Source organism: Bos taurus, chromosome 14, assembly GCF_002263795.3.
Source record: "Bos taurus isolate L1 Dominette 01449 registration number 42190680 breed Hereford chromosome 14, ARS-UCD2.0, whole genome shotgun sequence".
Lineage (NCBI taxonomy): Eukaryota > Metazoa > Chordata > Mammalia > Artiodactyla > Bovidae > Bos > Bos taurus.
Window position 1 is genome coordinate 48,698,353 of NC_037341.1, and position 21,339 is coordinate 48,719,691.

The 21,339-nt window shown below is 37.4% G+C and overlaps 1 protein-coding gene across 10 annotated transcripts in view; it reads left to right on the forward strand.

Moving 5' to 3' along the window:
- The window catches only part of TRPS1 (transcriptional repressor GATA binding 1), a 279,304-nt gene that overhangs the window by 68,657 nt on the left and 189,308 nt on the right, over window positions 1–21,339 (forward strand). For all 10 annotated transcript variants that reach the window (XM_025001679.2, XM_025001678.2, XM_025001680.2 and 7 more), the window contains 2 exons: window positions 2,644–3,770; window positions 20,730–21,333. In XM_025001679.2, the coding sequence (XP_024857447.1) occupies window positions 2,644–3,770; window positions 20,730–21,333 (1,731 nt within the window). The remainder of the gene's footprint in view (window positions 1–2,643; window positions 3,771–20,729; window positions 21,334–21,339) is intronic.

Genomic DNA, 21,339 nt, shown 5'->3' on the forward strand with positions numbered 1-21,339 from the left:
TGAATAATATGAAGGCAGTTTTTAGCATAAAGCATATAACCATTAAAAGCGTCCTAAATAATGGAGTTCGCTCAGTAGCTCAGTGCATATAGAATCCACCTGCCATGCAGGGGACACAGGTTTGATCCCTGGATTGGGACGATCCCCTGGAGTAGGGCATGGCAACCCATTTCAGTATTTTTGCCTGGAGAATCCCCTGGACAGAGGAGCCTGGCGGGCTATAGTCCATAGGGTCACAAAGAGTCTGACCCGACTGAAACGACAGAGCATAGCTGCACGCTGTTTAGACACATAGACACTACCAACTCAAAACATTTAATACAGTTTTCACAGTAGTTTAATTAATTCCAGACCAAAAAGTTTAACTGGCAGTTTTTGGTATGAAATGTCCTGTGACCGGATAGTAGTCTTTCTTAGCATGGATTTTCTGACTCTTAAAGTTGATGTCAACTACTGAAAGAGATATTTTGATGCTTCATAGTCATTTTAATTCATTTCAAAATCTTCACTTTTGGGGCTTTCTTAACACTGTATGAGCTCTTCGCTCAGCCCTTGCAGTGTGGACATGAAACATGAGGCTTGAAGATTGCAAAATCAAAGAAACAGTGATCATGTGTCGTGGTTTCTCAGGAATCCTTATTCTACAAGCGATAGTTCAAAACATTTTCTGCTAGGGCAACTCGGTAACTCTGAGAAACATGGTAGCTCAGAGAAGCATATTTCTGTCTTTAGAGCTTGTACACTGGCTTTCTTTGCCTACATTAGAGAAGATGGGAATAATTCTGAATTTGTGCCTTTTGATTCAAGTTGAAGTTCCTGAACCAAGTACCTGAGTAGGCGGCATGCCATTGAAAGGTTTCATTTTGTTTTTGAAAGCAAGGTTCTTCTCATTTCTAGTGAATTAGAAAATGGAGGAATTTTACAGTGTTATGCATTACATTTCACTGCAAGTTTTATTTGCTTTGATTTCTAAAATGCCAGTTAGAGTGGTGATTAGACTTATCTTGTGTGGTCTGACCTCGACATCTTTTACACCAGTGATTAATTGTCAGATTGTTGCCTGGGAGGGTGCCCCCAGTCTTGCCCTTCTGATTAGATGATGCTGTGCTGTCAACAGACTGCAATCTGGGGGTTTGCCATGGTAAATTTAGACATTGTCTAAAGTGAAACATTGTCATCTTCGATGAAGGACTGTGGGAGTCCTTTGTAATTTATTATCTTAATGTACAGTAAATGTTGAGCCCTTGGTGTGTTCATGCACATTTTCTCAAACTGTAATATTGGAAGTAAGTTTAAAGGTTGCCCCCAGGGAGGAAGCTGTTGACCAGAGAGGTTAAGTCTTTCTATCCAGGTCACATCCCTCTTTAAGTGGCGAATGGACTTCTGTCTTGGTCCTGTACAGTAGTGTACAGCCATGTCTCTCAGTGCGCTAAAGGAATATTATTTGCATGTTAAGTAGAGTCTTTTAAATGATTTTGAGATGCTTGAGACTTTTTCTCATGGAGTGAATTGGATATGAGCAGTGATCACACATGTCATTTTTGAGCAGCTGTGAAAGAAGGAAGAACACAATTATGCCACGTGCTTAATCTGTTACATCTGGTTGCTGGAAAATTTTTAAAAATTCCCCTGATTGTTAAAAAAGGAAATTTCTTCCCCCTTTGGACCAGTTCTGTCAAAACTCTTTCAAACCATGAATTTTGACTGCTGGGTGCTGGCACTCAGTTGAGCTGCCTGATGTGGTGTACCCAGAGAAGAGTTTTATATAAAATGCCCTTTGAAGGCTGTGGTTGCCCTAGCACCTATACAATTTTTTAATTTTGGATAGGAAACCAAGCTGTTGTGATTTTTATGGTGGAATTATTTTATTTTAGTCCTTGACTATCCCCATGACCAGCTCATCAGAGCAACTGAGTCTTTGCTATGAGACAGAGCCTTCATCAAACAAGGCTCATGAAGCTTTTCTTCATTTTATTTGTTCTAGATTGGGAAACATTTTATTAAATTCCTTACCTTAGTCCTCCTTCACCAAGATTTCAAGCCCAGAGATTTCATTTTACTTTCAGTCTAACTGCGTACTTGGGCTTTAACCATGAACCGTTTTGTGTGGTCATTTACCACTTTTATTTTACCCGAAAGATAGACTTCATCTTTGCAGCCTCATTGCCGTAGGAACTGAACAGAGGATTTCCTCGGAGGGTGCCTGCATTGAGTAATCTCTGAGCAATTGCCTCTGGTTTTGACAGCAACCCTTAGCTTTGTGACAAGAAATCCCGTGATTTGGATGCTTCTGCAGGATTTGAAGGAGGCAGTCTTCAAACCTTTAATTGAAAGTCATCTTCTTAGTCTTTTGTTTAAAAGTATATATTATTAAATCCTTTGAATTTGTTATAGTACTTTTATTACTTACCTTCATCTGATACTTTGGCCAAAAATGTTTAGCATAATGAGCCTCTCAGAGAGTGGCTATTGAGTAATGAAGAGTGAATTTCTTTGGCTCTAATTATTCAAGTGATTTCATAATAAGCAGAAGCACTATTGTATTTTTTGATGTAGAGTACCTGGCAGTGTCGCCTCCACCCGCCTACAGAGAACACTGAATTAATGATACCTTTAAAGTAACATGCGTGTCTTCTCTGCCAGGTCACTTCAGGTGGAACATTCATTGGCATTGGCCGGAAGACACCAGATTGCCAAGGAAACACCAAGTATTTCCGCTGTAAATTCTGCAATTTCACTTACATGGGCAACTCATCAACAGAACTAGAACAACATTTTCTGCAGACTCACCCGAACAAAATAAAAGCTTCTCTCCCCTCCTCTGAGGGTGCAAAACCTTCAGAGAAAAACTCTAACAAATCCATCCCAGCAGTCCGGTCTGGTGATGCTGGAGACCTGGGCAAATGGCAGGACAAGATCACAGTTAAGGCGGGAGATGACTCACCCGTTGGTTACTCAGTGCCCATCAAGCCCCTTGACTCGAGACAGAATGGTACAGAGGCCACCAGTTACTACTGGTGTAAGTTTTGTAGCTTCAGCTGTGAGTCCTCGAGCTCACTGAAGCTGCTAGAACATTACGGCAAGCAGCATGGCGGAGTGCAGTCAGGCGGCCTTAATCCAGAATTGAATGATAAGCTTTCCAGGGGCTCTGTCATTAATCAGAATGATCTAGCCAAAAGCGCAGAAGGGGAGCCAATGACCAAGGCAGACAAGGGCTCTAGTGGGGTGAAGAAGAAGGACTTCTCCAGCAAGGGAGCAGAGGATAACATGGTCACGAGCTACAACTGTCAGTTCTGTGACTTTCGATATTCCAAGAGCCATGGCCCCGACGTCATTGTGGTGGGGCCGCTTCTTCGTCATTATCAACAGCTCCACAACATTCATAAGTGTACCATTAAACACTGTCCATTCTGTCCCAGAGGCCTTTGCAGCCCAGAAAAGCACCTTGGAGAAATCACTTATCCATTCGCTTGTAGAAAAAGCAATTGTTCCCACTGTGCGCTCTTGCTTTTGCACTTGTCTCCTGGGGCGGCCGGGAGCTCGAGAGTCAAACACCAGTGCCACCAGTGCTCGTTCTCCACCCCCGACGTGGATGTGCTCCTCTTTCATTATGAGAGCGCGCACGAGTCCCAGGCATCGGATGTCAAGCAAGAAGGCAGTCACCTGCAAGGACCAGACGGGCAGCCGGCTGTCAAGGAAAGCAAAGAACACTCATGTACCAAATGTGATTTCATTACCCAGGTGGAAGAAGAGATTTCCCGACACTACAGGTAAGCCATGGGTGGGGGGGACAACATAGTCAGGAGAAAATGATAGAAATTATCCAGAGGGCTGACCCAAGAATTGTAGGGAGTGATTGTGGTGACCAGGGGAAGTTATAGAACAAGATTGTGTTCTATAAAATCATAGAACTGCAGATTTCATATTGCTGGACATGATAACCCTAGATTTTAATTGGGTCACTTATTTCAGACTGTTTAGACTTACGTTTCATATCTGTTTTATACCAGCTACTGAATATATTTTAAAATTCACAATGATGCTGATAATGCTGATGGATTTACCACAATTTGTTTATTTGCCCTTGCTAAGTGTGACCCCATATCCCATGATTTTTCATGGAGCAGCTTCCAAATGAAAGATGCCACCATAATACGTTCTATTCTCTATTCCAGCTGGGAAACAATTCACTTGAGAACATATTGCTTATTTTGCTTTTCAAATGAAATCAGACATTCTTCTAGCTTAAAAAAAATTAAGCAACATCCTTGTTTTGCATACAGACGGTAGTCTGAAGGTGAGAATTGAGTTTCTCTACACTCTGAATGAGTAAAGCTGCTAAGTGTTTCGGATTCTTAAATAGATGTAGGGTATATTATGTTTCCCTTCTCCTTTGATCCTGTTCTCATTGTAGACATTAACTTTTCCAATTAACCTTTCATGCTTTCTAGAGATGACTTAGAATTCATGTCTTTATTTAATTTATGTATTCATTCCTTAACTAACTTACTCCAAAAATATGCATATTGCCAAGGCATTGATTGTAAAAAGGAAAAGAAGATAAACATAGATGGTGCCCTTATGGAACTTATGGTTTAGTAGGGAAGATCTCAGCAGCTCATTGTAAGAGTGAAGAGTTTCAGAAAAGATGGAAGTGGAGACCACTGCATTGGCTTAGTGACAATATAGCCCAATATGGTAAAGGAGGAAATGTCTCCGCTAGGAAGGGGCATTTAAACTGAGACTGGGTTATAAGTAGGAATTAGTTCCACAAAATCTTTGTAGTATAGTGCATTCAGATATTACTTCCCAAGTATTGGGTATTTTCTTGTTATGGTGCTTCTAAGCATCAAAGTAAAGAGCTTTATTTACTATTTTCAAGAGCTTTTCCATATGCAGATTCAATATCCTAGTTTAAAAATCTAGTTATTTATATGTTCACATCCTGAGATTTTGAATAGTTCCTCCCATTCTTTTATAAGTTCTGTGTTCGTACCGGTGTATGTATGTTTTCTCAGTCACCAGTAATGAAGCAGTTTATGTCCAACAATAGGCTAATAATGTTAGAAGTTAATTTGAAGGGCATCCTAATGTTCACAGTGAATCTAAATGCTCAGAAAACACTTCCTTGAGATTTACACTGTTTAATTTATAAGGTCAGCCCTGGGAAAGACAGTCCTGCAATCAAATATGTGTTCACACTTGCAGTGAGTGTTTTTGGCTCTTTTGATGTTAGCTGCATGCTAATTTATTTCTGGAGCAGGCAGACGTTAGCTTTCTTCCCAGCCCTGTTAGTATACATACTGTGCATATACATTTCTTAAGCGATACAAAAATTAGATAACTCATTTTTTTTTTTGAAGAAGGAGGCTTTTTAAAATCATGAAGATATTAGCTAATATACACACAAACACACACACAGATATATGTAGATACCTGATCCCTTGAATGAGTGACTTTTTTTGAGGAAGGTGAGGCCACTGCTTGAAAACTTGGCTGGAAAAATAGAGATTCCATGTTTTGGTTAAACAGATGAAAATCTCCTAAGAAATAAAATATGAATAAAAATATTATTGAGTAACCTGAGTTTAGTTAATATTCAGTAATGAAAGTGAGCTCCAGAGACTAGTCTGTGTTTTGTTCACTGTTGTGTCTGCACAATTTAGCATAGTGCCCACCGGAGTGATGGGAACTCACTGAGTATTTAAATAGATGAAATCCCAGTGAGATTTTGCCTTCACAGTAGTTATGAATAAGTAAAAATCCCATAGTGAGTTTTAGTTTAATCTTTGATTATTGAATGGTCTTGGAACCCTTCTGAGGACTCACAAAATGATACTATATTTTGAATGTAAATCAACCTCTCAGCATTTTATTAGATTAAAACAAAATTAGCACCCCTTATCTCTAAAACATTATAATACTCTTGCACTTATTTTTAAAACCTAATGTAGTTTGTGTGGTCCTAGGTCCTTTAGGGTGCTGAGTAGTTTATCTCTAATCAGAGTTCTTATAGAAATATTCTAAACTTGGAGACATAGTTTCAGGAGTCACAGCTCAGTAAGAAGTATAAAGAGAGAAAAAACAAACAAAAAGAAGTATAAAGAACCTCTACTGAAAGTTGAACATTGGAGGCTCCAGGGATATAAAAGGAAGGAGTCACATGAATGTTGAAAATGTTATCTGCTATCAAAGCACTTTCCCCAAATGCCAATTTTGAAGATACTATAAGAGGAGACAAGTTTACCACATCATGACAGTTTCTAGTTAAATTTTTATTTATTCATATTATTCATGTTGGGAAACTTTTACCATAATTCTGTTATTACTGTGGAATATTCTAGACTTTTGAGTATTTTATATACAAGACTTACGATGTAGTAAAAAGATAGCGTAAATGGGAAGCTATACAATGTGTAAAATGATGTAACTGAAATAACTATAGCTGAGAAGCAAGAGAGTTGATTTAAAGCTATCAGAGAAAAACCCCAGTGAGGATTTCATCCCATGGGCCTTTTCCCAAAGAACCAGGTTTAACCTGAGTTGAACTTCCAACATTATCCAGTTAGTAAGTGAAATTTGACCAATTCCCCTTTCTTTATGTTTTATATTTACTTATGATCTCCCATACTTTACATCATGACAAAGTTGTTATGTTCCGCTCTTTGAATTTGTTTCTCATACTCCATTTCTTTTATTATATATTATTTCATTACCAGCCTGCCCATTCTCTAATTGACTTATTTTCTTCTTCACAATTTTCAGTGTTATAATTTAATGCTTTTGGTGTTATAGGAGGAATATATCCTTACAAAACAACTATACCAGATAAAACATACTTCCTAGTGACATGTTAGACTTCCATGAATTAGGAGAAGTTTCTGAAATTTTTCTTTTCTCCCCTTCACCAAAAGGGAGTTAAACCCAGTCTGGGGAGAGCAAATGGGCAATGCAAGTTTGCACAGAGGGAAAATACTGACATTGATGTTGCAGTCATATTGAGACTAAGCCTGTAATCACTGGCAGAGAGAGGGTGTTGAATTCAAGGGTTTCACTGTGAGCTGGCATCATGAAGGTGACTAACGTGATTCCATATTACTACCTTCTTCTTGAGTCCTGTCAGAGGTAAACAAAAATTTGTTTCTAGCAAGATACTCCAGTTTCCACCTCCATGTTTTGGATGGCCCAAGATAAACTCATATGAGCTCCCCATTATAACAGTTCACTATACGGCAAGGCTATAAATTGCTACATGTGAAATCTGTAGAAAATGCAAATAATAGCTTTATATACCCAGAAACTTCCGATCAACAGTTTTCATTGAGAAAATAATAATTAATGAATGTTTAAATAAATGAAAGTTACACTTACAAATTGATCAAGCTACATGAAACTATAAATAGCCAGGAATATTAAAAAAAGAAACAAAAGCATTTTTGAATGAACAATATAATTACTGAAGTTTAAATCATATGGATAGGAGAAGTAACAGATTGGCAAATGAATGAGAGCAAATGAGTTAATCGAAAGTTCAATCTGGAGGTATTAGCCAGAATACTTTACAGGAGGGGAAAGGGATGGACAATATCAATGGTGGTTATTAAGATATGAAAATACAAGATGTTCTAACATGAATCTAATTAGAGTCCCAGAAGAAAATAATATCAAATGGAAGATAGGCAATCAGTATTTGTGGAGATAATGGCAGAAGAGTTTTTAATACTGATGAAAAACATAAATACAGATATAAAGTAGGATACCATATACTAAATAGATATGTAGATCTTTCTTGACTTTTGATGGGTTTTGTTGTTGTTGAGTCACTAAATTGTGTCTGACTCTTTGGAACCCCATGGACTCTAGCCCGCCAGGCTCCTCTGCCCATGGGATTTCCCATGGAAGAATACTGGAGCGGGTTGCCATTTCCTTCTCCTGGGGATCTTCCCAACCCAGGGTTTGAACCTGTGTTGCCTACATTGGCAGGTGGATTCTTTACCACTGAACCACCTGGGAAGCCCGCTATAAAGCCTGTTTTATAATGAAATGATGAATATTTTATGTAATTCATTGACTATTGTATAGAAAGTGAAAAACAGAATGGTTGGGTACAGAATGGTTGTAACTTTATTGGTTGTTTCTTCTCATGATCACATGGATGACTGGGAGCTGGGGCACCCCGCTGAGCCCAGCACCACTGTATCACATATCCTGTGTATCATCACCCCAGGAAAAGATCCAAATTAAAAATGCAAAGTACAGTTTGTACTGAATGCTTATGGCTTTTGCACCATCCTAAAAGGTTGAAAGATTGTAAGTCAAGTCATCGTAAGTGGAGGACTATCTGTATGCAAATAAATTCAGTCATAGACTGTTGTAGTAAAAATTATAATGCCAAGGCAGAGAGATTCCTTAGAGCAGTTAAAGAGAAACAACAGCTCAACTATTCAGAAAACAGTTTTTGGTTAATAGCAGATTTTTATCAGCAATAGTGGAAGCCAGAAGAGAGAAGAATATTGTTCACAGTTTTGAAGGGGGAAAAAAAAGTCTACCTAGTGTTGTCTACTTGTCAAAACTATCTTCCAAAACTAAGAGAAAAGATATTTTCACGTAAGCAAAGACCAGGGAACTGTGAATAATTATATTTAACAACCATAGCATGCCTAATTTATGCAGTTATAAAGGGATGGACTGAGATATTGGGCAACACTATTATGTTAATTTGCAGGGAGATTGATCAGAAGTAGGGTGTTCTAAGGTGCTTGAATTGTCTGGAGTTAGTCAGAACTTTGTTATGCATATTTTAATAGTTTTAGGGATAACTAGTGAAAGAGTGGGCTTTCCTGGTGGCTCAGAGGTCAAGAATCTGCTTCCCAATGCAGGCTGTGTGGGTTTGATCCTTGGGTAGGGAAGATCCTCTGGAGAAGGAAATGGCAACCTGCCCTAGTATTCTTGCCTGGAGAATTCCATGGACAGAGGAGCCTGGTGGGCTGTAGTTCATCGTGTTATAAAATAGTTGGACAGGACTTAACAACTAAATAACAGCAACCAAGGAAAGAGTAGGAGATGAGTACATGACTTCCAAAGCTCTGGAGGAGGAAAATGGACGACAAAATAGAGAACACCCGTCAAATTCGACCTTTATTTAATGGCAAAAGAGGATACATGGGGAAAAGTGGACAAATAGAATTTTTTAAAAAGATGGTAAAAAAAAGTCCATATATCAAAAATCTTGAACCTGTGGGATTAAACTTTCCCCTTAAAAATATTATCAGACATATTAAAAAAGAATATTTAACTAAAGTTCTGTATAGGTTACACACTTAAAGCGTAAGGCTGAGAGTTTGAAAGAATAAAATATACCAAGTTATAGGAGCAAATACAAACCAAATAAAACTTGAGGTAGCTTTATTAATCGCATACAGTTTAGACTCTTAAAAAGTATATGTGGGACAGGTCATTACCAATGAGAAGAGGTTCAGTTCATCAGAAAGATATATTAATTACTGATATATAAAACATGAATATAAAATATATATGTAAAGCAAAAAGTAATGAAGAACTACAGAGAAAATATGACAAACCACAATCACAGTAGCACATTTTAGGAAACCTCCCTTATTAAAGGTGAACAGAAAAATTTTCAAAATGTAAAATATTTGAGCAACAAATTAAGAAACTTTATGTATTTATTTATTTTAGCCACACTCTGAGGCTTCTGGGATCTCAGTTCCCTGACCAGGGTTGAACCTGGGCCATGGTGGTGAAAGCCCAGAATCCTAACCACTAGGCTACCAGGGAACTCCCTTTTTTTTTTTTTAACTTGATTTACTTAAAATACGTGATATCTGCACCCAGCAATTAGAGAATGCCTATGCTTTTCAAGAAGATATAAAATGCTTATAAAACTTGTCACATACTAAACCAAAAAGAAATCAGATTTCAAAAAAATAATATAGAGCATACCCTTCTATTCAGTGTAATTAAATTAGACCTTCATAGTAGGAAGATAAGGATAGATGACATCACACAAGGCAGGTATTAACCAAAGTAAAAAAATGAGGTCATTTTATTTATTCCAGAAAACACAGATGTTAAGACAAAAAATATATAACAGGTAAAAAAATGGATAAAGTAGAGAATATTTGCCAGTACTTATGAAGCACAGGCTGGAATCAGGGTTGCCGGGAGAAATATCAATAACCTCAGATATGCAGGTGACACCACCCTTATGATAGAAAGCGAAGAGGAACTGAAGAGCCTCTTGATGAAAATGAAAGAGGAGAGTGAAAAAGCTGGCTTGAAACTCAACAATCATGAAACTAAGATCATGGCATCTGGTCCCATCACTTCATGGCAATCAAGTGGGGAAACAATGGGGAAGATGGGGAAGAATGAATATGGGGAAACAATGGAAACCGTGAGAGACTTAATTTTCTTAGGCTCAAAATCACTGGATTGGTGGCTGCAGCCATGAAATTAAAAGACACTTGCTCCTTGGAAGAAAAGCTATGACAACATAGACAGCATATTAAAAAGCAGAGACATTACTTTGCCAACAAAGGTCTGTCTAGTCAAAGCTATGATTTTTCCAGTAGTCATGTATGAATGTGAGAATTGGACTATAAAGAAAGCTGAGTGCCGAAGAATTGATGCTTTTCAACTGTGGTGTAGGAGAAGACTCTTGAGAGTCCCTTGGACTGCAAGGAGATCCAACCAGTCCATCTTAAAGGAAATCAGTCCTGAATATTCATTGGAAGGACTGATGCTGAAGCTCCAATACTTTGGCCACCTGATGTGAAGAACTGACTCATTGGAAAAGACCCTGATGCTGGGAAAGATTGAAGACAGGAGGAGAAGGGGATGATAGAGGATGAGGTGATTGGATCACGTCACTGACTCAATGGACATGAGTTTGAGCAAACTCTGGGAGTTGGTGATGGACAGGGAAGCCCAGTGTGCTGCAGTCCATGGGGTCACAACGAGTCAGACATGACTGAGTGACTGAATTGATGATTTTATAAAGTGAATTTATCAGATTCTGGAAATATCAGACGCTCATATTCCCAAAGATCACATCATTTCAACCCTCAGAAGGAAACTTCTTGTTTGGGACCATTAGTAAACAAGTGAAAAAATGTTCAGAGTAGTAATTTTTTAAAGAGCAGTACAACCAAAACAAAAATAAACTGAAACAAACAAGAAAAGACTGCATAATTCATAAGAGATTAGTTACATGAATTGCAGATTTTTCATACATGGAATATTATGCAACAGTGAATTTGAATAAATGACAACTGAGTACAACATGGGTGTCTTTATAATTTTGACTGAATAAAAACAAATCAAAGGCAGCTATTTGTAGCTTCACACCATTACAGAGTTCAAAAACCAGCAAAACAAAACTATATACATATATTCACATATATTCACATATGTTTGCACTGTATATGTGCATCACATTTATATAATACATTGAACTGCACCATAAATATTATTTTTCCTCCATAAATAATATTTTTCCTCTTTTTGTATATATATGTGTACATAGACTCTGTCAGTCTGAATCTCTCTATATATGAAGAATATATATATATGAATCATATTTTACGATTCTATAATTATGTTCCAGTTTTCACTTTTTGCCAAACCTCTTTATAAATGTGTATATAATGTGTGTGTACACATGTGTGACTAACATTATACAATAAAATTTTAAAATAAAACTGAGGCATCAGTTCTCATCATATACATATACAACAAACAAGTGAATAAATAGTTAACTTCCCTTATCATTAAGGAACTACTTGAAAATCAATGATATTGTCATTATCTATCCACTTAACTAGAATGTGGGAAAATGTACATATTTTTTGGTAGTATATGTGATGACAAATATCTGTCTGTTCAGAGTTAAAATTTGTTAAACAGTGAATATTTTACACATAAAATATATATACCTCAGGTTGAAGGAAATAGCATTGGATACTGTGGCTGATTAAATTAATGTAGCTACTCTACAATTTCTCTCTTAAAAGAGCACTGAGAAGGAGCATGAACTCTGTGCCCTGCTAGTTCTGAAGAATAGATTTTATGATAAGCACATAATTATCAACACATCTGAAAAAGCTAAGTACAGAGTGCATTAGTACAGTTTCCAAAAGGGTGAGTACCATAATAGTAACATCTACATTTGTGTCTTTTATGTGTCATGTTCTTTTGAACAGTATGTAATAAATCAGTTGCCTGCAAGACTTTGAAATATAATTCAAGTTGAAAATTCCCATTGTGGCACAAAAAGTTACCCAGGATGATATAGTTCATTAAGAAAATAACCCACAACTGTATTACCTTTATTTGGACACATAATTTATTAGAAATTTCAAATTTGATAGTCCTGCAGACTTTATACAAGAACAATTATTGAGTCTTGGAATAAGATAAGTGTTAATCATGATTTCCATTTCATATTGTGTAAATTATATATATTATATAATTGATTTCCCACATCTTGTTTACTGTCTATTTCATGGAAAGATTTATCTTCCTATTTCTAACATTTGATAGGGACATCTCATTTTTGAAAGTGAATCATAAATTGAGATTTTTTTCAGATATGACATTAGTTGTGTTTTCTCCTACCATGTGAAGGTGAAATCACCCCACACTCTTCTAAAAAAAGGGTCCAATTACTCCAAATGAGTAAATACTCATCAGATCATTTCATTTAAGAAATACAGGATGAGCAGGTTGAATGGAATCTTACTCAGTCAGAATTTCAGTTTTCATTAGATTATATATTATGTACTGCCCTTTGCACTTGACTAAGGCTGAATATTCAATTTTCAACATTTAAAAGTTGATTGGTTATCCACCTACACATCTGTAATTCCTTTTCTTTTTGTCCCTCAAATACTCTCTTCACATGCTTTTCATTCCGACGTTCAGCAGTGCTGGTTATCTCAAGTGCCACACCTGTAGACTTATGACACAAAATATGACTAATTTTACTAGTTGTCACATCTACTGAACTATATTTCAATTAAATCACTTCATTTACTCCATTTTTGTGACAATTTATTTGTCAGTATTTGTTTACTTAATTACCAAAAAATACCTTGAAGTCTTAATGGATTAATATTTATACTTTATTCATTTACTTTGATGTTCATTTAGTCATTGAGGCAGAAAAACTGTGCTTAAAACTACTGAAAGTGAAATACAGGTTACTGGGTAAAGGAGAACCTTTTAAGTGATGGCAAAAATAAAGGAGAAAGGAGAAAAACAAAGTGCTGCTTAGAGCTGACTTCACAAATACTGTGAGCTGTTCATTATGAAAATGGAAACATACAGATATTATCAGAGTAGAGCAAAAGAGTAGCTTCTTAGCCGATTTTTCTAGGATTTAGAAAACCTCAGTTCTTTATGAATTATGAAAATAATTTTTAGTCTCTACTAATGAATGAAACACTTCTACTAGAATAAAAGGCACTGAAATATTAATGGATCTGAAATAAATGCTTTTTATAACACATGAAAACTCTGTCAAGTAGGATAAGGAAAAATCTTTTTTTCTCAAAGAAATTTAAGTCACTTGAATCAAGTACGATTTGATTTTTTTATGCAGCTTGATCCAGTTTTCTCTGGAGGCAAAAGATGATTATCTCTTTTATCAAAGTTGATTGTCTTCATTGTCTTTACATTGGACAAATTGAGATTTTATGAAAGTATATCAGAAACATTGCATGGGACATACTTACTCTAAAATATTTGCATATTTTCTGAAATTCACATTTAACTGGGCATCCTGTGTTTTATCTGACAGCCATGGCAGGGCTATCTACAGAATGATATCTTTTTTCTTCAGGTAGCATGAAGAGAATGTTTGCTATCCAGATGGCAGCAGAGTATAGAATTTAAATGAATGCAAATATATTTGCAGTGTCTTTTAAATTAGTTTTGCTTAATGTAGCTAGAGATAGAAGTTCTAGAAGTTTTAAAATAATAAAGACTTTATTCAGTGGGCCACTCAAAATACGCCATCTGCAAAATGTCTCTGTACTTCTTAATATTTCTCTGCTGTGTTATGACTCTATGTATTAAGTCTAGTGTTCCCTGGGCTGTGGTGGTTCATTCCTTTGGTTATTAAATAAGATATTTATTAACGCTCTGGATGTTCTGGGTGGGGTGGAAGGATGTGTGGGCTTTGATCTTGATTTTCAGGCAATTACAATGTAACTGTAAAGTAAGACCCACATGGTTATTTTTTAAATGGGAGCTTTTTAAGTGATGAAATAAATCTTTTTATGCCATCACTTAAATCAAAGGCCATTTTAATAAAAAGCAATGTGAAAAAAATCTTCAGAGGATGACAAAGTTTCATTATAGCTCAGAAGATGGTAGGTTTTCTCTTGGGTTGAGTCATTTGGGAAGTTTTATGGATGAGAAGGTAGTTAAGGTGGATCTTGAGAAATGAAGGGAAAATTCTCTGAATCTTTTAGAGGTTTTTATATTAACGCTGATAAAATGAAATGCATGTAAGGAGGTTAGAGCGGAGTCCAAACTAATGTAGTTTGTCAATGACTAAACTTTTACTCTTCAATAATGTTTTTTATACTAGGGATTAAAAAAATCTTTTTATTTTTGGGAGGACACAGCAGTATGTTGAAGGTCTTTTCAGTTATCATTGAGAGAGTGACACAAGTCAGAGAATATGCCCAAATCTTTCAGGAACTAGTTCCTGAATAAGTTAGTAATATTGCCTCTACTGTCTACCATGTACATATGAGTAACTGTGGACATGAGCTAAAACGCTGTATCATGCCCTCCGTATTCTTTTATGAATTGGCTTGTCTGTACTTCACATTCTTATTTTATGAAGTAGGGATGGAAATAGATACTTTGTGTGATTGTTGTCAGATAATATATATAAATGGCCTAGCACTAAAGAATACTGAAAGATGAGCCCCAAACAGTGAAATAAAGAAGATGAATTACTGTTTGGGGATTATGCTTGACAATGTCGTGTTTATAGTTTGAGCTTATAAAGCTGTTAGGGTTGACTCTCAGAGGTGGGAGTATGTGCTTTAAGAGGGAAAATGATGTTGCTCATCATAAAGAATTCATTTGGGAATGTTCTTCTATCAGATACTGAGTATGTATACTGTGAGTTCATTCCAGTCTAACTAAGACTCATCTTGACTTATTTCTGACCATGGTTTCATGACTCCTGCTATGTAAGGTGTAAGGTCTGGGAACCAAAAGCGTCAGCATCATCTGGGATTTTGTAAGAAACAGAGACTATTGGGTTCCACCCCAGGCTCCCGAAATCAAAACCTGAATTATAATGAGATTCCCAGGTGATTTTTCTGAATGTTTAAGCACTAAAGAATACTGGGCTTAAGAATGATGTTAGCATAGGTGATTGAAAAGTTCATGTAGCAACTTTTGAAAATAATGTTGTTTTTTTACTATATTTCCTATCATTTATTTGATGAATATTATACAGAGAAAGAATTCTTTCAGTTCTCTGGAGTATTATGCAGCAATTTCCTTTTCTGCTTCACCTAGTGGTGTTCAATGGCCTGAAAGATGGAGTGCTTTAGCAGTTACTGCTTAATTGTCAAGCTTTGCTCTCTTTTCATTAATAGTAGTCACACTCAGAATCTTATGATTCCAAATAACAGAGAGAGTAAAGGCATTATCTGTGCTTTATTAGAATCAGAGGCTGGCTTGAGTCTGTTCATTCCATTGTTTAGAAGCAGGATATATCTACTAATGTAGTTTGTGACTAGCTCTGCATGGGTGTCCCCTGAAGACTGCTAAAAATTCAGATTATCAGGTTATGCCCAGAGATCTTCACTTAGGCATCTGTGAGATGCTGGAGACCTGGATTCAATCCCTGGATGGGTATGATCCCCTGGAGGAGGAAAGGGCAACCCACTCCAGTATTCTTGCCTGGAAACTGCCATGGAGAGAGAATCCTGGTGGACTGTAGTCAGTGGGGTCACAAAGAGTTGGATATGACTGAGCATAGAGCACAGAGGCTCTGGAATCTGTATAGCTAAGGAACTTCTTCAGTTGCAGCACTGCATGCATCCCATTTTGCAAAACATTGCTATAGTTGGTCTTACTTCTGTCCATTAGAAGAACTTTCCCTTCCCCTCATGTTTTCATTTTTTACCCCCCATGTTTTCATTGTCAGTATTGCCAGTGATTTCATTAATTTTTATATAAAGTTAAAAATTTAGGCAACTGAAGATAGAAAAATAGAACATCTGTCTGAAAGGTGGCAGTAAAGTCACTCAGTCGTGTCCAACTCTTTGCCACCCCATGAACTGTAGCCTACCAGGCTCCTCCATCCATGGGATTTTCCAGGCAAGAGTACTGGAAGGTAGTAGCCTTGTATTCTAGAATTAATGTAGATGAAATGGACAAGACACTGTTTCTCCATTTTACTTATCTGTAAAATAGGCTTTATACATCAGTGGAATGTGAGATCACATATGGGTGAGTGCTTTGAAGTCTTCAAAAGAAAGGTGTGTGCGTTAAGCTTGTTATTGCCACCTTGCTTTAATATCCTTCCTGTTAATATGTGTTTTTCTTTTCAACGTAACACCCGGTTCTCACTGAGCACTTATCTCTGCAGTTTCTGTCTTCTTCCTGCTTTGTTATACAGTTGCATTCGGACAGTCCTCCAGTCCCTGTCTTGGTTTTACCTTGATCATTCAGAATAGGAGATCCTCTGAGGGCATATCAGAACAGCTCTTGCTGAGACCTGTAAGAAATGAGAGAGTTGTCTGTTGGGGCAGAAAATTGGAACTAGAAAACCTAGAAGTCCCAGACATCTTGTTTTGGTGTGATACTTTGCGATGAATACATTGCCTAGACGAGACACACCCAGAACTCTTTGTATATTTAGGAGGACATGTCAGTCAAATATTGGATAAAGGTTAGGTGTGTTCATCTTTATTTGGTGAAGGAATAGGTTGGTTCAAGGACGGTTCTAGATTGCAGTATAAAGTAGATATTGATGGCACATGATCTTAGTTACTGAGATATATTACTAGATATAGTATGGTTTTAAACCACCTTACTGAATACACTCACAATGCATTCCTACCTCTGAAGATTGTAATAAAGCACAGGTAATGCCATTTTTATCTTTGTTATTCAGAAGTTTAAGATTATGGATAATAGTAGTCATACTATTATTGAAAAAAGAGTAAGACTTGACAATTGAGTAAACTGCTAAACTGCCTCATCTTTGAGGCATTGAATACCACTAAGTGAAGCTGAAAAGGCATAAAATACATTCTACCTGGTAATGTCTTAAAGAATCTTCTAGGAAATAAACATAGTTTTAAGAGTGATGTCTATTGTGGTTAAGGTACATGGGAGAATAGAAAAGAATGATACCAAATTACCATTTGGTACAATACCAAACCAAAGTTCCTGTGGCGGATTCATTTTGATATTTGGCAAAACTAATACAATTATGTAAAGCTTAAAAATAAAATAAAATCAAGTTTAAATATGAAAAAAAAAATAAAAAAAGACAAAGTTCCAGCTCCTTTGAATGGAGTATGAAAGGCAGATTCACGTATAAGCTGCCCTTTATTTAATTTTAGGATTTATATTGACTAACTCATATCAGAGGTATTATATTTTCATTTTACAGGTGAGGAAATTGAGGCTGGTTCAGTAAATATCCAAAGTTGCATATAGATAGAGTAAAATACAGAGCCAAGACCGAAATTTAGGCATTCTGGTTCTAGCACCTCTAAAGTGGACTAAATTGCTCCTCTAGTAAGAACTGTGAGTCTGCTGTTTTAAAATAATTTTGTTGTGTTGTACTGGAGAATCTTTTATTTCCTCTCCTGTTTCTTGACTCTTTCTCCTTGTTGCCCTAAAATGAATTGTCTTTATTTCTTGAAATAACATCACTGTAATTCTTGGGAACATTTGTCCTTTGGAATTTTTTGGTCATTTGGTAGAAGTAGCAGTGGCCGTTTATAGTCTTAATTTATAGGCATGGATTTCATCACAGAGTTTAAGCAGAGACTCCACCATGTCAGGGAAACCATCAGCATACTTGCCAGAGTGGGTAGTGAGCTCATTAGAACTGTCTTGGGATGTAGGTCAATCAGAGCTTGTGAATGTGCTTCCTGATGGTGGGTTTTGTTTATGTTTAATTTTCCGGATTGAATAGATCATGTGGTATATCTTCAGTAGGGTATTTCCTGGGTATATTTAGACTTTTAACCATTCTGATAATTCATTTTTATCTGTCTGATCAAGCTTTGTAAAGCTAAGCTAACAATTTGGGGATACAGTTTGAGTTTAGGAGTTTATATTACATTGGATGATAAGCAGATATAGTTAGTGGTAGGAAGTTTCTCTGAATGAGGTTCCCAGATGTTCTAAGTCTGAGATTTTGGGTCTTGCCTATTTTCCTTTGTGATCTTAATTCTGTTTCAAGTTTTCTGGCTTTGATTTTGGTGGCAAGATTCATATATATATGTTCTCCTTAACAGCTGGCTTTTTTCACTTGAGAATAATTTATCTTAATATTATATTTTTATGGTCAATTCATGATCAAATTATTTATCATTTATTGTATATCTTCTTGTTTTATTTTTGCTACTTAATGAAGAAAAATAAGAGAAAAAAGATTGAAAACAGCCTCCTGAAAAAGTAAAACTTTATCCTTATTGATTCAACCAAATGTAGGCTCTTAATGATAAGAAGATAATCATGTACTGAGTTAATTGCTCTCAACAAATTTTGGCGGATGTTTTGTTACATGTCTTAATACGTTTGAGTTTTGCTTCCTTAAAATGAGAATGTTGTTTTGGATTCTCCGCCATCAGACAGGTCTTGGAATGAAGTCATCCAATACGGAAACTATTAAAGTCCCAAAGCTATTAGAGCACACATTTAACTAAGCTACCCCTCTGCTTATAGCCTTACATTTGCTTCCCTTTCTCTGAAGACACCTACCTCCTTGCCATGGTCCACAAAACTCTAGATGATCCTCAAGCTTGTTGATTATTAGCTTTCTCTTACTTATTCCTCTCAAACATCAGTGGCCTCTTATAGTATCTCAGACTTGCTAGAATGTACTGCCCTTTCCCCTCCCTTCTTCTCCTCCAAGGATAGCTCTTTTCTATCATTTCTTTGATGTGCTTCCCTCAGAAAGGCCTTCCTGGCATCCTTAAGGAGCCCTTCCACCCCAGTATCACCCCATCCATTTCATTCTTAGCGTTTATCACTCTATGTCCTCACATATTTATTTATAGTCTAATGTGAAGCTTGTCATTCCTGACTAGACTCTAAACACCAGGTGGACAAAGACTATGTGCCTTGTATTTCCCAGTGTGTATCCTGTGCCTAGCAGAGTAATAGGTGATGGTTATCTACAGATTACATAGAGGACTACCTATTTTGCCTGAGTTGAGCAATAGCTCTCAAAACTTATTTTGTTACTCTGTTTCAAGTTGTAACTTCTAACACATTATATCAGTGGAGTAGCAAGTGTTTCACATGGTTGTTTAATTAGAGAGCCATACAGGGTTTTTACAATTAAAGAATGTATGCCTCCTATCCTGAGTTGTTTGTGCACCTTTCCAGTATGCCTTTTAGGATACACTGCCTCTGTTCTTCTTTATTAAACAAACATTTGTCTTCATTTAACAGTTACTGTTCTGTCTTTAGCAGCAGGAGATGCTACAAAAGCCAACAATAAGGTCTCCTTGTTTTATGCCTTATAAAAAGAAAACACATACATAAACCCGCATTCACACACCCTCCTTAAATGAATATATCAGTACAGCACCTCTCAAGCTGCTTGGCACCCAAGAGATACTCACTTGGTCGAATGTTCATAAGTCCTTACAGTTAAAAAAAACTTTGTCTTAAAAGTTTTTTGAGCTTCTGATATATCTTACTTACTAGATTATATAGGGTGCATGCTCAGTTGTGTCTGACCTTTGGTATCCTGAAGAGTAGCCCACCAGACTCCTCTGTCCATGGGATTTTCCAGGCAGGAATACTGGAGTGGGTTGCCATTTTCTCCTCCAGAGGATCTTCCTGACCTAGGGATCGAACCTGCATCTCTTGCATTGGCAGTTGGATTCTTTACCACTGAGCCTCCTCGGAAGCCCTAGTTTGCATAGCGTAGTCAACTACATTTGGTTGATTCAGTGGATTTGAATTTATGATAGAAAAGAACATTGTAATCAGTTTGGTATAATTTATTTTAATTTATATAAAGGCTGTATAGAATACTTCACCACTAGAAATGTATGTATATTTAGAGTGAAAAATATCTCAGTTTAAATAAGCTGAAACAGAAAAGTCCATTGATGAAATCAGGTGTAAATTAAATAATATAGAACTGATGATTATGCAGTCACGGTAAAATGAACAGAGCAGGTCCTTCAATAATAAAGCACATCAACCAGTTTTAATTGTGGCTCGGCTGGTGTGTGTACACAGAAGTGTGTCTGTGTGTTCATATCCCTGCTATTGCTAATATAACAAACGGGAATAGTGCATGCCTTACCTCGAAATAAGAGGCTAGTTTAGTATATGCCAGTTTCTGGTGTGCTGAGAAGACTGTATTTCGTTCTGCCTATTACATTACAGGGGATAAAATTCAGGTGCTTGAAGACGAGTTTTTTAAGCTCTCTGTGTGCTAGATTCCGAGTGACGGTTTTCTTCTCCTGCAGGAGAGCACACAGCTGCTACAAATGCCGTCAGTGCAGTTTTACAGCTGCCGAGACTCAGTCACTACTGGAGCACTTCAACACTGTTCACTGCCAGGAACAAGACAGCACTACAGCCAACGGCGAGGAGGACGGCCATGCCGTCTCCACCATCAAGGAGGAGCCCAAGATTGACCTCAAGGTCTACAGTCTGCTCAATCCAGACTCTAAAATGGGAGAGCCAGTTGCTGAGAGTGTGGTGAAGAGGGAGAAGCTCGAAGACAAGGATGGGCTCAAAGAAAAGGCTTGGGCTGAGAGTTCAAGCGATGACCTTCGCAGCGTGACTTGGAGAGGGGCGGACATCCTACGGGGCAGTCCCTCTTATACCCAAGCCAGCCTGGGGCTCCTAACCCCTGTGTCCGGCCCCCAGGAGCAGACGAAGACTCTGAGGGATAGCCCCAACGTCGAGGCTGCCCACCTGGCGCGCCCTATTTACGGCTTGGCTGTGGACACCAAGGGCTTCCTGCAGGGGGCGCCCGCGGGCGGAGAGAAGGCCGGCGCCCTCCCCCAGCAGTATCCCGCGTCTGGAGAGAGCAAGTCCAAGGATGAATCCCAGTCCCTGTTACGGGTAGGA